The sequence below is a fragment of the Watersipora subatra genome, chromosome 4, assembly GCF_963576615.1.
Source record: "Watersipora subatra chromosome 4, tzWatSuba1.1, whole genome shotgun sequence".
NCBI lineage: Eukaryota > Metazoa > Bryozoa > Gymnolaemata > Cheilostomatida > Watersiporidae > Watersipora > Watersipora subatra.
The window spans coordinates 26,355,759-26,372,395 of NC_088711.1; the positions used below are offsets into that span (position 1 = coordinate 26,355,759).

The 16,637-nt window shown below is 35.4% G+C and overlaps 2 protein-coding genes across 2 annotated transcripts in view; both read left to right on the forward strand.

Moving 5' to 3' along the window:
• Positions 1-1,219: 1,219 nt before the first annotated feature.
• LOC137393341 (cilia- and flagella-associated protein 99-like) lies at positions 1,220-14,911 on the forward strand. Its single transcript, XM_068079846.1, has 13 exons — positions 1,220-1,324; positions 1,968-2,112; positions 2,371-2,465; positions 3,144-3,256; positions 3,936-4,086; positions 4,707-4,970; positions 7,191-7,279; positions 7,439-7,663; positions 7,808-7,982; positions 9,935-10,075; positions 11,067-11,230; positions 13,280-13,466; positions 14,573-14,911. The coding sequence occupies exons 1-13, from the start codon at positions 1,220-1,222 to the stop codon at positions 14,732-14,734; spliced, it is 2,016 nt and encodes a 671-aa protein (XP_067935947.1). The 3' UTR covers positions 14,735-14,911.
• A 201-nt stretch (positions 14,912-15,112) lies between these two features.
• Positions 15,113-16,637, forward strand: part of LOC137395007 (uncharacterized) — a 50,998-nt gene continuing 49,473 nt past the window's right edge. Inside the window, exon 1 of the mRNA XM_068081788.1 lies at positions 15,113-15,306. The gene's annotated coding sequence lies outside the window, so the exon portion shown is untranslated. The remainder of the gene's footprint in view (positions 15,307-16,637) is intronic.

Sequence of the window (16,637 nt, forward strand, 5' to 3'; positions counted from 1 at the left end):
AAACTTTGTGTGAATAGTTTTTTAGCGTGAATAGTGGTGATAAAAAAGCACAAGTTTCCTTATCATTATTGAGCAGAGAGATGTATCAATGTGATACTAATTTTTGATGGAAAAAACTAAGGAAGATAAGCTACAACACCTTTCACGATCTGTGGCATATCAGATGAAGAATCTAAAAACTGTTGACAGCATCGCTTTTCTACTCCTGTTGCTATGGGATATGTTATTTTTTCGGCGTTAAAATTTTCTGCTTTTGAAGGCAGTCTTGCTCTCTGAGGATTGGATGCTGAGCATACTGGTAAATTAGCTGCAGCTTCCATAGGGCAGCAACCTACAATTAAGCTAAGAATTTCCCAAACATGCTATAACCTGCAGCTACATGTCGAAGTTTCCCTTTTTGGCCTGTTTTACTACTTTAGTCAGAGTTATGTTCTTCTACTTATTGATTCTCAAGTTATCGTGCTACTCTAGCTTTGCATACCTTGTGCACTGCATGAACAGCTTAAGCTACAAAAATGGAAGTTGCCTTCTAACAAACAAACTAGAGAATTGTGAACCACCATGTAAGTGGGTTGCTCCAGGTTAGCATGTCCCTTTAATAACTTTCTGTACTAGTGCTAAAACAATTGTTGTAATGATTTTAGAAAGCATAATTCTAGATTACCGTAGCTTTTGTACATCCATTTTTATTTTGATGATTAGACAGAATTGAAATATGATGTGTCATACGCATTGTATGTAACAAGTTATTGCAGATTTGATGCTTCACGTTTTTTGGTTACACATAATTTGCCAACCACTTGAACTATTGTTACCTTATGTTAAAATTGCTCATTTTAGAAATTATTAAAACCACAAAAATTCTCACAACAGGTTCAACTCAGTAACCAAATGGTAAAACAAATACCAGCTTATTTAGATTTAGTTTTGGTAGTTTGCGTTTAATATGTAGTTTATTTCATTTTGTATCTGTTGCAACTTTCACTTACCCTCTTCATTCCCAAAGCCAAGGCACTATACTAAAACATTCCACATGTTGACTACACATTGGAAAAAAAAACAATTTTAGAGGTGCATAGGTAATTTTGCAACTAACATGGCTCTGCATCAGCCAAGCATTAATTTCTGTTATTACTAATTAATGTATGTTCATAGATTTATAGTGATGGGTTGTTTTGTAGTATTGACACACAATTACATTCCCGCATCGCACTTAAAGATGAACCATAGAGAATTGTTATATTACTGTGTGGAGATCCTTGACTCATATACCAATACATTTCTATCGCCTGAAGATCACTTATCTGACTATCTTGAAACCAGAGTAAGTACAATATACAAATTAAGTTAATAATTTAGTGCTTTAGTGTCATTGAGGATTATCTATACAACTCCAATACATCTCAGGAGCTTTTGGTTGTTCATTGGTCTTAATCTTTGCATCTGAATGAGGTGGCCTCGGTTCACTCTCAGCGCCTTCCGTATCTTTTTTATAACTTACATAGCACAAACAGCATTGTACTGTTTTAATTTTACAAAGAAATTTATATAATATCAATCAGTTAATTTTTACTACTATGTGTTGCCAAATACAGTTTTTGTGGGAACATTTTCTGGTTGCTTCATGTGACTTTTGACAAAGTTATTCAGATATTTTTACTAAACTCATAGTAACAGTAAATAAAACTCACAGAATGCTTATAGTCTGGTACCCCTGTGAGCCACCTTAAAAGGTTTTTTAAGCGGGTTTTACATACCTTAGACTAATGTAGTACAGGAGCACCTGTGGTTGGATGCCTTTTTTAACATCACCGATGGTCTTTGTATGACTGCAACAGCTGACTTACTGATCATAAGTTGATGCCCTAAAATGCTAATTTTTTTTTCCTTCAAACATTTTACATATGACCAAATGGAGACGCTAGCAAATTTAGGTAATTATTTAATGCATGGCGCTTGTTTTGTAGGGTTTAAAGGATGTTGATGCTACATTTGTCTCTGAGGTGTTCTCTGGTGTTTTACGATATCAGAATGTAGCTTTGGTTGTAACCAAACCTTTTTATAACACTCAAGGAAAGGGAGTGCCATTTTCTCATGAATCTCTCCTCAAAGGTTTGTTTATATCTTACCAACAATATCATAAAATTAATTTCATTCAGCCGTATTTGTTTAATTATTATTATTAAACATTTTAAATAAATAGTGGAAATTGTTACATGTTAACGAAGTATACAATCATCATTTTGGCGATTTCATTTTTTTAGATTATTTGAGTTAGCCAACTGTAAAAAAGTAAACTTGCAGGATATTTAAATACAATTTTTCTGATATCTGTTAGTACTGAAAAAGTGATTTTTGTTTATTTTTCAGTGCTCACATACCTGGCGCTGTTCAGGATAGATGAGATAGGGATGGCTCACTTCCGCAGATTTGTGCGCACTCAAGATTTCAACATAATGTACAAAGTGAGTTTCAACGACAATATACATTTTAGCCAGTAAGCAAACTTTATGGAGGCAAATAGAGATCTCAAATTATATTTTCTTGCGGGGGAGTGCTACCTCCACTACTCTTATTACGTACTGTAAAAACCCTAAACTACTTCATACAACTGTTAATTTTTTTAGTTTTTACTCAAAAAATTAATTGAATGCCAGATGCAATATATTATCAATATGACCTCTGTGGTCATCTGCCTACGTCAGCGCAAGTCAATTCTAGATGGGAAATGAAGTTGTTAACAAACCTGATTAGTGTACTAGCGTACTAGTGTACTAGCGTACTAGCGTACTAGCGTACTAGTGTACTAGCGCAGTTTTGTGTTGCAATTCTAAATTTTGTATTAATACAAAGAGGAAAAAACTTGGTTTGCATTATTGCTCCTTCCTTCCTAAGCCTTTGAAGTATTTCAGCCATGTATCGCATCTAATATATATTTATTCATCATTAATATGTATGTCATCTATTATATTGTACCGCTCAAACTGTTAGTACTTTGTTTAGCTTTATCCGTACAGCAGCATATATTATACGCAGAACACAGTTTATACAACTACATGTACAAACATAGTTTGTGAAATATAATATTACACAAGGATACATACTCACTCCTCTTTCTAAAATCTGATTTAACTAATTTGTAGTTTCTCAACTTTTTTACAAATGATGCAAATCTGCGGAGCTGGATGAAAGACGAATGGTGCAAGTTGTACGACGTTACGTTTGTTCAGACAACTCTTCTTTCTCCCATAACGAGGTTTGTTTTCTCTTGATGCGATTTACGTGTAATCGATTTTATTCAATTTTTACTATCAAATTTGTCTCAAGGTTGTTTTCTGCTGAATGTCAAAGATACTTTAAATTAATAAAAACAGAGAAAAATAGAGACAAAAGAAAAGAGAAATGGAGACAGTAAATTGGGCCACTCATTTTTTATTTTTAGGTTCACAGATTTTTTCAACATATTTTAGAGTATGTCGGTGGAAATAAAAATAAAAGTGTCAATGTCTGTTTTTTTTTTGCATTTTGTAGTCGTTGTACCCTGTAAATTCTTCAAAGGGTAAAACAATAGCTCTTTCAAATTAATTGAAACAGAGACAAATAGAGACATAGAGACAGAAAAAAAAGAGAAATGGAGACAGTAAATTGATAAAAATAAAAAAAACAGAAATTATTAAATTTTATCCAAAGTTTATGCTAACTTACATCATCCAATAGTCTCTTGTAAATAGGTAAAAAGACAGGAGAGGTTTACACATACGTGCTGAGTTAATACTAAAATATTTAGTTATCAAAATTTCAGCTATAAATTATTATAACTTGTTATGACGTTTGTTGAATGGTAGCATAGAAATCTGTTCTTGATTTTCTAACTTATGGCCGTCAGTGGTAAAGCTTCTGGCATGCAATGTCTGTAATCTGTGTGTATGGTCAAGGTGGCTTCCAGAGTTGAGGGAACTGGTGGAAGAACTCAAGAAGAAGGTGGATGCTAGACAGGGTTCATCAAAGAAAGAGTTGCCTCTCACCAAAGTTCAAGAGTTCAACCTGACTAGGCCACGCCCCAGAAGTGTACCACTCCCTCAACCGGTAGGCCAGAGTAACATATTTTTAAGCTGATGTGGAATTAACTTTAAACTCTCATGTACAGTTTGTGTAGATTGACTTACACTGTATACGCATATCTTGAATATTAGTTTAATAGTGATGTTTTTGTCAATGCCATGAGTGTAGGATAACTTCACTAGTCACTGCTCAAACATTGTGTGTAGGCATTCCAGCCATAAAGTTCTATGCTTGGTTATCAAAGTGAAGAGGTTTTGTTGTCGCTAGTCCTGTAAGCGCCAGGTTCTCTGGCTGAGCTACTTGAATGACTGATGAAATATTTTAAAATTTAAACTAAAGATAGGACTTGGCAAGTTGGTTGTACTGATTGATGATTTAGTAATTTTTTTTTTAAAACCGCTGAAATTGGTGGAATGTTAGTTGACACCTAATTCATAGGGAGGAAAAACCTTAGCCCTCCTTTGATGACATCAGAGGTTATGACATCAGTTCACCATTCTGCACTATGGAAACTTCTATTTTTAGAGGCTTGTTTTTTAACGGCAAATTAACTGGAGTTTTTAAATATTAATGAGTTTTTTTGTGAAAACATACTCACAGACAAGAACCTTAAACGTAAAGTGAAATTAACATGCAATTTTCAGATCCCGAAACTAAAAAAACACAAACCGGTACCAAAGACAGTTTATGAGCCACCCAAGGAGATTGGTAAGCTGCAAGAGAAGCGTGTAGAGAACCGCCGGGCTGCCGAGGGGCGACTCATGGACTCGTCTAAGAAACAATTCACATGCGCCAACCCAAACAAGTCAGTGAAAACGGAGAAGAAACTCGAGCGAATAAGAATGGATGCAGACAAGAAATTAAAGTTTGACAGTTATAAAGCTAAGCCTCTGCCAAAGGAGGTCATGGTAGGTGTTTGAATACGGTAAAATCCTGTTGCCAGTGTGATTGGTGCTCATACACTGATATTATTTTCTGAAATATCTATTTGGACAAAGTCTGATTGGATTTTAGACAATATTTTTCTGCATATTTTAGTTAGAAGTGCAGAGTGTGAAGGGCTTTTTATAACATCTTTAATGTGTAGTAGTTCTGTGAGCAACTGTTGGGTTGCATACATGCTGGTCGTTTCTATTTAGAATTACATCAGGTTGGGGGCCACCGGCGCAGCCCGTTACGCGTAGCATTTATATACCCTAGGACACTTATGTATTCGCCTCATCTAACTTTCGCATTTTCGCGGAGTCATCCTCTCGCGAAAATTTCATGTGCGAAACTAAACTATCATAATGAACGAGCGAAAACGTGAAATTAAATAGCTTTGTTCATTGATAGTTCAAGAAACAACTGGCAGCAAGCGATCAAATTGCATTATCGACTTCGCCCCCCACCATTCTACCTGCGGTTCACAATTACAAACTAGTCCCAAATTGAAATTTTTTTCTTATTGGTAAACCAGGCCCATATTCTCTGGAGTGGCTGGCCGGCTGAGCCGTCCCAACTTTTTAGGAACTTTCCGCGGCTAAGTACAGTCAAACTCGGATAACTCGCCCTCGAATAAAATGTAACATTTCATCTCAAACACAAGGTTAACTCGAACGGATTTGTTTGGTCCGTTCCCACGCAATGATAAATTGCTTCAGATAACTCGACCTCAACATCATTTATTCGAAAAGTTATTTGCCCAACGGCTATGGAGATGGTTTTTATCGCTGTAGAACATCACTTTATTCGAAGCCATAGAGACAAACATCAACTTTTAGTAGAGGCGTCATTATTATCATCATCATCAGTGGCAAAATATTCTTGTTAACGACCTTTATAAAGGTTTGCAAAATATCAAGTTTTACCAAACATCCGCTTGGCCATGTCCCATCGAAAGTGTGGAAACCTCCGTATGAACTTAAAATAAAATCGGCAAAATTGATCTTTGTTAAAACGCTCAAAAGAAAAAGATGTCTTTTTTTCTGAGTGTCTTAACTGCAGTCAAGTTTTGCCTATTTTAATTTAAAAACGTCTCGTCAGTCACATCACCTAAAACAAAACAAATCTCAAAAAATAGAAAAATGTTGATACTTTCCGGTAAAAGTTTTTAAAACTTTACACGAGAGGCCCGGCTGAGGCCCTACATAAGAAAAACCTGTTGGGGGCTTACACCAGCCCCCTCAACACCCCCAGGTGTTTGTAACTAGTCGTCTAACATTAGCCGCCCCAACTTGCAACCAGTGAATACAGGCCTGCGGTGAACTGAACCCGAGGAATCTAATTATGTTTGTTCCACTGCATTTATTTTCACATCACTATATTTTCGCACTCATCAGAGCTGCGAAATTAAGTTGCAGTGAAATTTTACTCTGTATGCTACTCACGAAACTAAATACTAGCGAAATATAAGTGTCCTAGGGTAGTTTATCTCACTAAAGCTTTCATGTAGCATAACCAGTAGAATTCCTACTAGCATTTTCAATAATTGCAAAAAATTGTTTCAATCCCAGGCTATGTTCAGTTAACGATGTTGGTTTTATCGCTGACTTTGTAACTACTTTGGTTAGGTTATGTGGAGAAAGAGAATGGTGAGTGGTTATCCATAGAGCTATGCTAGAGAGCGAACAACTCCCACCCTGTCATGTATCTATTGTACTAGCTAGTCTGTTTATCTGCTCATTCTACCCGCTCTCTTCATACTACACTTCCCAATACACACACATTCTCACACTCCCCCTGCGATGCAGTATACCAGGTGGCTGAGAGCTACTTGCTAACTCTTGTATGTAAGGCATAGATTGCTTGTTAACTTTTTTTTATCCTACTTAATTCCTTGGGTGCTCTACAGGCGCCCCGAGCTACTTGTTTCTGCCGCTACCGAAGGTTCTTGTGACAGGCTTTTTTTATCCATGTGTAAATTGTTTTTATAATACCCCAAATTTCCTTTTGTGCTTTGAAATTTTGTTTTTTGCCTTTGTTTATGTAATCTTGTTATCAATTGAGTATTTGTGGATATAATTTTGGTTCCCAGGCTATGTGAAGGAAATGTGCGCTATCACTAGATAATATGTACATATAAGCATATAGAGCATATTGTGGCAATTTTGCATTTGCTCCATTTCGTCTTATGCTTCAATTTCCAGCAATCTGATGTGCCAATTCGACTGAATGCTGCCACTATCATGAGAGAAGGAAAGCTGTTTAAAGAAAGGGAGCAAGAGATTATCAAGAAGTAAGGCAATGCCCTATGCTGACTTCTCCAGTTCTGTCATGGAAACATGTGCTGTATCGCTTTTTGTAAATGGAATTATATAGGTAGCTCAAAATCTGTTTTTTTTTCCAACACCGATTTTTTCCAAATTTGGTTTTACCGACTGGTAGTGTTTTTTAGACTAGAAAGTTTGGAATCGGGTGCCCACGATCCTACAAAGTTTTTGAAATGGCAAAATGAAATGAGACAGAAGGATCTAGAAGCTGAGCTAGCGGCAGTTGAGCGGAGACGACTCGAAGGCATGATGAGTCATGAAGATGCCATCTTGGCTAGGCAAAAGCTTATCGGAGATAACCAAAAGAAGGTGGAAGAGATGAAACAGGAAACGAAAGAATTAATGCAAAGGTAACCTTTTTATTGATAGTCACTTGAACTAAAAATATTCGCCAACAACATGTCTCGTTGACATGATGATTGACATAGATGACTGACTCATCTATGTGGGTAGTTGAGTATGCAAAGTCGATTAAGTTTTTTTTCTGACTTTAGGTATCTCGAGGATCGTTTGGAAGAAGAGCAGTTGATGCGGTCACTCGTTGAGATGGTGCTAGGAGGCAGGGAGAATGCTAAGGAGGCCAAGAAGAAGCTTGTGCAGTATAAGGCCAAGATCGTACAGGAAGTGAATGAAGAGAGCAAGGAACTGATGCGTCAGGCCCTTGAGGAGGTTAGTTGATTACTTTTTGCTTTTTCTAGGTTGCTTTTTAGACAGTGTATAGCTGATAGCCATCCATGTGCCTATGGTTTCTTTTATGTTTGAAAAATTGCTAGCGAGGAAAGCTGGCATGGCATGCTGATAAAACTCACCTTTCTTATAGAAGGCGTCAAGTTATTTTTGGCTCTGAACGCTGTGTAGACTCTGAACGATGTGTAGACTCTGAACGCTGTGTAGACTCTGAACGATGTGTAGACTCTGAACGCTGTGTAGACTCTGAACGATGTGTAGACTCTGAACGATGTGTAGACTCTGAACGATGTGTAGACTCTGAACGATGTGTAGACTCTGAACGATGTGTAGACTCTGAACGATGTGTAGACTCTGAACGCTGTGTAGACTCTGAACGATGTGTAGACTCTGAACGCTGTGTAGACTCTGAACGATGTGTAGACTCTGAACGATGTGTAGACTCTGAACGATGTGTAGACTCTGAACGATGTGTAGACTCTGAACGCTGTGTAGACTGGTGACAAAAACAGCATCCAAATGTAAAACAGTTTTTATAGATATTACCTGATGTCTTGTCGCGAAATATAAAAACTTTAATCGTTGCATTGAAATGGAATGAAGTAGTCTTTTTCTTGTGTTTACAGTTAATCTTCTACTTATGAAGCTAATTTGTTTTGACATCTGCTTCATTTTTTAAAACCACTACATGTCAGAGTAAATATTTCTATAAGAAGGCATGATGATTTGTTTAATTTGTTTAAGCTTACAAACCTATGAGGATTTTTTAATAAATGCGGCAGGCAATTAAGCACAGCATAAATAAATGCATTATATTTATCTGTGTGAAAATTAGAAGTAAATTCTTTAATTATGTGAAAAACAAATCTAATAAAATAATAATAAATAGGAAAAAGATTTATGATTACTTCGCCTTAGAGACCTGCGATCAGATCTGTAGATAAGAGATGTGGAAGTTTAGAGGTAGCAACAGAAATACACTTACTTTAGTTGAAAGAGCTGAAGTTTAAAACTAACTTAGCTTATATATTTTTTTTTTTCAATTTTTATGTTTTGTTTCAAGTTTGTACTAGCCTATTGATTTCAATTTTTTGAGGACTTTTGAACATCATGTTTTAATTTATTTAAATTGTAGAGAAAAATGTTTATTTCTAGTTTGACATTGAATTTTGGAAAATTTGTATGTTTAGGTAATCATAAGTTGAAGTTAAGTGTATTTTGTTATCAACTATGGATGGCATTCATTCCATAAAATCTATACGTAAGGGAATGGTATCAATTACTTATATCAAAATTTTTTAGCTCACTGCAGAACTTGAGCTATGTAGCCTTGGGTACAGGCTGCTTTACTGATCTACTAGTTTGAACTTAAGCAAGCTTATCTATTCTATAAATTCTTCTCATCTTCTAGCCATCGTACTCTTACTTCTAAAATATAACATCATGGACCAATATGTGTGAGCACTGGCTGACACCAATGTTGTACTAATCCTGATGTCGTCATATATACAGTAGAAAAGATTAAACAAGTACGATCTTTGGTATCGTTATGCTGACTTTTATAAATACATAGTTTTGTGTTCTTACGTAAAGCTAAGCTAAAGAGAAAGTTTCGAGTTGAAAGTTCAAAGCAGGCGATAAATACCGAAACTCGCCGGTTCCAACTAACTTTGATGTCTATTTGCGCTAGAGCTTGTTTTATATATCTATGTTTGTCAGGCTTTAAAAGGAGACTAATTTAGAAAATGTCCAAATAAAATGTATAAATTGCTAATACTATTTGTATATAATAAAATGAGTCGCACTTTTATATCAAATTTGCTCTTACAAACATTTTTGTTATAGTTTGCCAATTAGTCATTCTTGTTGTGATATTATTTAGTACTATCTACTAGCTGGCACCGTGTGCTCTAATGTGATGGTTTGATTGGTAGGCAGAGGAAGAGATGAAGAGGAAGGTCGAGCTTATACACCAGATCAGGGCCATGGAGGCAGCACCTATAAGTAGGAACAAGTTGGTCGACTTCACTGAGACAGCAGGCTACAGATTTCTTAACGAGATGTCTATTGCGGAAGTGAGTCATAGGGATTAGTCGTTTTTTGGTTGCTATGGGAACAAAGTTTCCTTTGAAAACAATATGGCTACAAGAAATTATGACTAATTTTATATGCAAAAAGTGGAACTCGGAACCACATATCTTAGCTTGGAAGCATAATAGTGAACATCTGCTGGTGAGACTTGCATAGTATTGTTATACTGCCATCATTGGCGATATAAAATCAACTATTAGCATTAAATATGTTATTCATTGCTTACAAATATTGTCATGGTGTGATGAATGCTAATCAACTGATAATAGTACTGCAAAATAATATTTTATATTTATAGAGGAAAACCCACTGCGGTGTGGTTAGGATGGTGTGATGAGGCGCTTTTGCCATTCAGTGCCAAATTATTTGACATTTATCAAATTGTGATGGAATTGAGATATTTGGATACCATACAGCTCTTGCAAAAAAATAACTGTAATAACATTGTACTGTTTACATACACTTTAAAGAGATGAAAAAGTTGAAAATATTGTAGTCACATTTGAAAGCGAGTGCTTGGGCTACAGAATGAGGGGTAATTTGCAATAACAAGCAATAAACTGTACAACAGGAAAGATAATTTGACCAATCACAATTTAGAATCATATTATCTTAATTTGATTGGCCCAAAATGCATAATCACAAAGAAACTTTTGAGTTTTTAAAACTTATTCACCTGATGGTTCCATTTGACTTGCTAATTCTCCAGCTGCTATCGGACCACATCTAATAGGTTGAAGTGAGTCGAACCTTAATCGACAGGTTTCAGTGATTTATTACCAGCCAGTCGTTGTGTGTGCCTCAATTTATATAACTCTCAACCGGTGATCACATGTATATGAACATGCTAATAATAGATTAAAGTCATACTATGAAAAGTTTCAACTATGAAACAATCAGAAACATCTAGATTGTAGATTCTTTGCGTATCATCAAGTACTACTAGCGTGCTGATATATCTGATATACGCTGTAGCTGAGAGAGCGTCTGTCACTTCTCAAAGAACAGCAAGCCGAGCAAGAGGAGAGCAAACGCACGGAGATTCTTGAAAACAAGCAGGCAAAGGATAGGATGCTGATGAATACACTGACAGTCATATCCAAGCACCGGGCTGAGGAGACGCGAACCAGGGCTGAACAGTAAGGATTCAGTTGTACTTGAGTGTGTTGCTCTAGTGCTTGTTTGAAGAGTCATGTTATTCAAAAACTCATTACAGTGTTTGATGTCTCTTGGAAAATTTTTTCTGTTTCTTCAGTTGTGATGAAATCATTTCATCAATAAATATGTGTTTGAGATTGTGTTGAAATTAACTTACATTTGATTGGCTACTATCTTTCTCCTGTCTTCCCATGACTTGATGACACATGGTTATTGGAGTGTGCAAGTTTAATACTGATTTACTACATTTTCATTTTTCCATTTCTGAACTTTCATTTTTTAACTGAGTTTCAAGGCCTGTTCATCACAGTTGCTATACTTCAACACTTCACTGAAATTCCTATGATAATTAATACACTCAAACTGCCAAAAGTACTTAACGTAAAACCTCAATTTGAATGCCATAGCGCTGTATTTTTCAACCCTTTCTCTATAGTGGCGGTCAAATAGAGGCGGTGTTCTAATAGAGGCTGACATTGTATTTTTCTAATAGCTCGTCAGAATTTTGGGAAGATAAATTTTAATTTAACCTCGTTACTGCCGAAGCGAATGTTGCCTATATTTTGCACTCCCCTTCGAATGAAGCGACTTAACTCTTTTACATGCAAAGAATCTACTAACTTACCTCCAACTTGTTGTATATCTTTAAATAAATATGCATTGAAAAGCCTAAAGGTATTTCTACCAGTTAATATTTATTGCTTGCAATTTACGTCTGATGATATTATCGCCTGTGCCCTGCTTCGCAATTTGTTGAAGCTTTCAATTTTTTCATTTTCTTCCAAATTTGAAGGCATATATTTATTTTATAACTATATTGAACAATGAGACGTAAAAGCTCATTGTACTCATTGATATATTTTCAAAAGTTTGCAGCCAAAACTAGCTTTTTATGTGCATTAGAAGAGGAGTTAAGAGATCTCGATCCATTGTAAGTCGAGTTTAAATAGTTGCAATGTTGCTATCAAATAATATGCTATAAATCTGCAGATTTATACTTTATATAATAATATTCTATCAAATGCTATAAATATATATTAGGGAACAAGTGACTTAAACAAACCCTACTAAGAATACATTTAAAAATAAAAATTAACAATTTTTAAAACAAAAATATTTGCATCGTTTGCTCGGCCAGTTGCGTTCTGATTGTTGCTTTACTTTGGAACAATTTCATTTTCTTGTGGATGTCCAATACTTTCCACAATGTCTTCTGGTCTCAACTCTTGTCAGTATTAGCATCTAATTAGCATCTAAATAATTTTTAGCAGAACAAAACTTGCAAAGACAAACTTTGCGTTTCACACAAATAATGATAAACATTTAGTCGGATGGAAGCTAAGCACCACTTTTTTAGCCTAAAACTAATCATTCATATACCATCGTAAATGTAAACCATTATTTAAATATGCTGAAATATCAAGAACGGGTTAAACAAGGAACTACTATTAGCCTGATAGAGTAATTAATTATTTCTATGGTGTTGCTTTCAAAGTTTTAATAAAAAAACCGAAAAGCTTTGAAGTTGGAAAATGGACTTCGGTACGAACAGAAACAACAAAAGAATTAATTATTATTGATGTAACAAAGTCATTATTAGTGCGATTTATGGACACTTTTCTACTGATCACTCGCTATTATGGGTTCGTAAAGATCAAATAATGTCAAAGTGGTGGTCAAATGGAGGTGGCGTTCAGTTAGAGGTTTTAGGGTAATTTTTTCGGGGTAGAGTAAGAGGGGTAGAGTTGTTATAATTAATAGCAATAGTTGTTATAAGCAATAGCAATAATTAGTTCGAAAAGTTTCAAGTTCTGTCTGGTTTTTCTATGGTTTTAGCGATCGATATAAATTAATTTAAAATCGAATGGTTTTTGGTGCAAAAAGTGCAAAGTCTGGTTTATTGCTTTTCCGTTCTTCTATTTCTGCAGTTTTCGTTTGTACGCTTTTTCTCAATGCTCAGATGTCAAATTTCTGCTCCTTATGAGATGGTAACTTCTGAATGTGAGAAATTTTTCATTTTTTGCCTTCAGACGGGCTAACTCCAAAGTTAGAAAGGAGAGCACAAAGGAGACTTTATTACGCAACGATGAAAAGCTTACTGCTCTACAGGAAAAACTTGAGCAAAAGAAAGCTGAGCGTCTCGAGTTGCAGCAGAAGACAAAAACGAAACCTTCCCAGTCCTCCATTCAGCATACGAAAGCTTTGATGAAAGAAAAGGTTAGTTTATTTCCTCTACCCTCTGTTCTTGCCTAATCAATGAAACACAAACAATTTACATTTGACGAGAGGGTTGATAATATATTTGGAGTTATGGTAAACTAGAGAAGGTTTAATAGGCTGAGGGATGAATGCCAAATTGTCGGATGATACCAAAGATTTAAATTTAGCTAGATGATTCCGGCTAAGGGTATAGCTTAGATTTAGCTGATCTAGTTTTTATGGACTCCAATCTTGTTTCAACACTTGTGCAGATTTATCATGTTTGTTCTTGTATATTAATAGAATTTGACTTTTTGTCCTGTAGTTAAATGAGACAACAAGAGCTGATATAGACACATGTAGGTGGTATGCTGTATAAAAATAAAATTCTTGCAATCTTTTTCTAGAAACATTTTTTTGTTAATCGATACTCTATCAACTATTTCATGATGATATTATTCAGTTAATTTTATTCTACTCATGCAAGAATCATAGGCAGGCCTGCAGCTTAGCATCGATACGTAATTTGAAGGCATGCATATTCTCATACATAGAGGAAACAATACCTATTATCTATTATTTTGATCAGGAGCAGGTTTATTTTTGTAGCAAGTCTGGTCTTTCTATGTGAAATTAGGACAAAACTTCTAAAACTTTTGCACGTTTATTCTATTAGTTAGCTTGAAGCAGTTGTGACAATCTTTACTAAATTTTTGTCTGGAGTGAACCAACCAAGCGTTATAAGAAACAGGTCATAGCTGTTGCTGATAGTACTTTGTTACTGACTCCCGAGAAACTAAATCAAGTCATAGAGCAAACACAATAAAGTAATAGAGCAAACACAATAAAGTCATAGAGCAAACACAATAAAGTAATAGAGCAAACACAATCAAGTCATAGGGCGAACGCAATAAGCTTTTTAGACAGAAGTTAACAATTTCAAGCATTTTAAGTCTGTTTCTTCTGTAAGTCTTGAGATCATCCTTCTACAATTATCAAATGAACTAAATTATGCTTGCATCTATTTATCCTTTGAAAAAGCTGGTTATTTTGTGTGAGTAACGAACAGTTTGTAGAATATTTTTGTTCAACGAATCTCTCACTTTAATGCTTTCGCTTTACAGACAAAGTTGGAAGAACGGCGTTGGTCTGAGTTGGAGAAGACTAAGAAGAGAGTGTCAACTCTCGCCTCTGAAGGTGTCATGCCGCCTGCAGCAACGAGTCGATTGGCAGCCACCAATGGTAGTCGATTAGCTGTTCAAAGTCGGCCATTTATCATGACATAATTACTTTTTCCCTGCTCTGCTCTCTCTGTTGCTGGAATGGAAAGTGATTTTATTTCATCATACTTTCATCATACTTTCATCATTTTACTTTCTAACAACTCTCCTACAGTATTCTGTCCATATTTTGATCGACTATTTTTTGTGACTATATACAGTTATATTTGAAATAAAATGAAACCATTTTACACAAGAGAACTGCTAAGCTGAATATAGAATTAGTGAAGCAGGAGAAATAGTCGATCCATCATAGTCAATGACTGCAGTGTTTTTATTGATAATCATTATATCATCGTCACTCATGTTGCTATGGTAACAAATCCTTTAGTGGTTTTGTTGCTGGAGCCAACCTCTGCCAATGGTGAGTGTGGCGTATGAGGCGTGACTGAAATCCATCGAGCCTGCTAAGACGCGCTCGTCCTCGCGGAAGCTGATTAGTAACTAGGTTAGCCTTCAACCAACCATCTAATTGCTGAAATATACCATTGTTCTTACCCTTGACTTTGTTACACTCTGGTTAGATCATCTCTCTCGCTCTACTCTTAAGCTCAACTCTTAAGCTCTACTCTTATATGGTGAGTTTCGCCTCTTGCCTTTGTTTGCCATTTAGCTTCATCTATTTTAACTGTTGTTACTTATGACAACAGCTGTTAGTAGGGAGTTAATAGGGAGTAACAGATTGACTTGGAAAGTCTGTGTTCAGTTATCAGCATCTAGTTCAACAACGAAATATATCCAAATCTCTAAAAGAAGTGAATCACAGCCAAAGTGTAGCTTCATTCTAAACCTCGAGTTTCAATATTTGTCAAAATATTTGTATTCATCTTTCTACACGGATGACAATTATTTGGTGACACCGACATACTACATCCGCCGTCGTGTATTTCAGTTTATAACTTTCTGTTACTACATCCTATGATTCACTATCTCAACTCTTCCACAATAATATTAGATTACCAACTTATAAAATACTTTTGTTAAACTTACTTAATAATTCCCGATTTCTGTCTTCTCATTTTTTCTTTGTCATGCAACAAAGAACATCACTTTGTTGTTGATTACCAATACCAATAAAAGTCATATGTACAAGTTAATTAAGGCTGGAAACAAAGGAAGTTGGATTCTTTGGTTTCGTCAGCTGTTCAGTTCATGAACTTTATCAACAACAAGATATGCAAAGTGTTGGTTCTATTTGTTTCGCATAAGAATTAACCATATAAACTAGTTAGTTATGAGAATCTCTTAGAAAAATGAAGTCATGATACTAGAACCTAAAAGTTGCGCATGACTTCAAATCTACTAAACTAACAATCTAATCTATATTCTATAAAAGTATGAGTAGAAACGGTCAAGAGCAAAAGCTAACATCAATCAATCTTGACTGGCGAAGTACTATAGATTTTCTACTCATCTGTGACAAGCAATCATGTAACTTAGCCTTTAGATGACCGTGTACCACTAAATCTTTGACAATCTGAACAATCTTTGACTGAAAAAGCAATATTGAGTCGAGAGATCATAAAATTATAACTCTATGATATAGACCTCTACCAGATAACCATGAACGTAGGCTAAAACTATGTATGGCTACTAAACTCTAGGCTAGGGTAGTAGCCCCTTCCACAATGAATAGATTTGCATATCTACATATGTAATGAGCAAAGCATTGCTTGTTACATATAGTCAATATATCTTTCAATATTCAATTATTGATCATATTAGAACGGTGAATCATATTATTCACCATCATACTTTATGGTGAATAAGCCTTTGCAGATTTGGGATAATTTTTTTTTGTATAACTATTTGAATCAAATCTAAAAAGAATTTGAGATTTTTTTAGAATTCTCATCTACGGTAACTGTATTTCTTTGACATCTCATTCTTCACTGAAAAGTGATGCGGT

What these genes read in the sequence shown, in the direction of transcription:
- LOC137393341 (XM_068079846.1), top strand. Translation starts at nt 1,220, where the DNA reads ATGAACCATAGAGAATTGTTATATTACTGTGTGGAGATCCTTGACTCA. An exon ending in ATTTCAACATAATGTACAAA is followed by an intron (nt 2,466 to 3,143) that starts GTGAGTTTCAAC and finishes ACTAATTTGTAG; the next exon opens with TTTCTCAACTTTTTTACAAA. An exon ending in AAGCTTTGATGAAAGAAAAG is followed by an intron (nt 13,467 to 14,572) that starts GTTAGTTTATTT and finishes TTCGCTTTACAG; the next exon opens with ACAAAGTTGGAAGAACGGCG.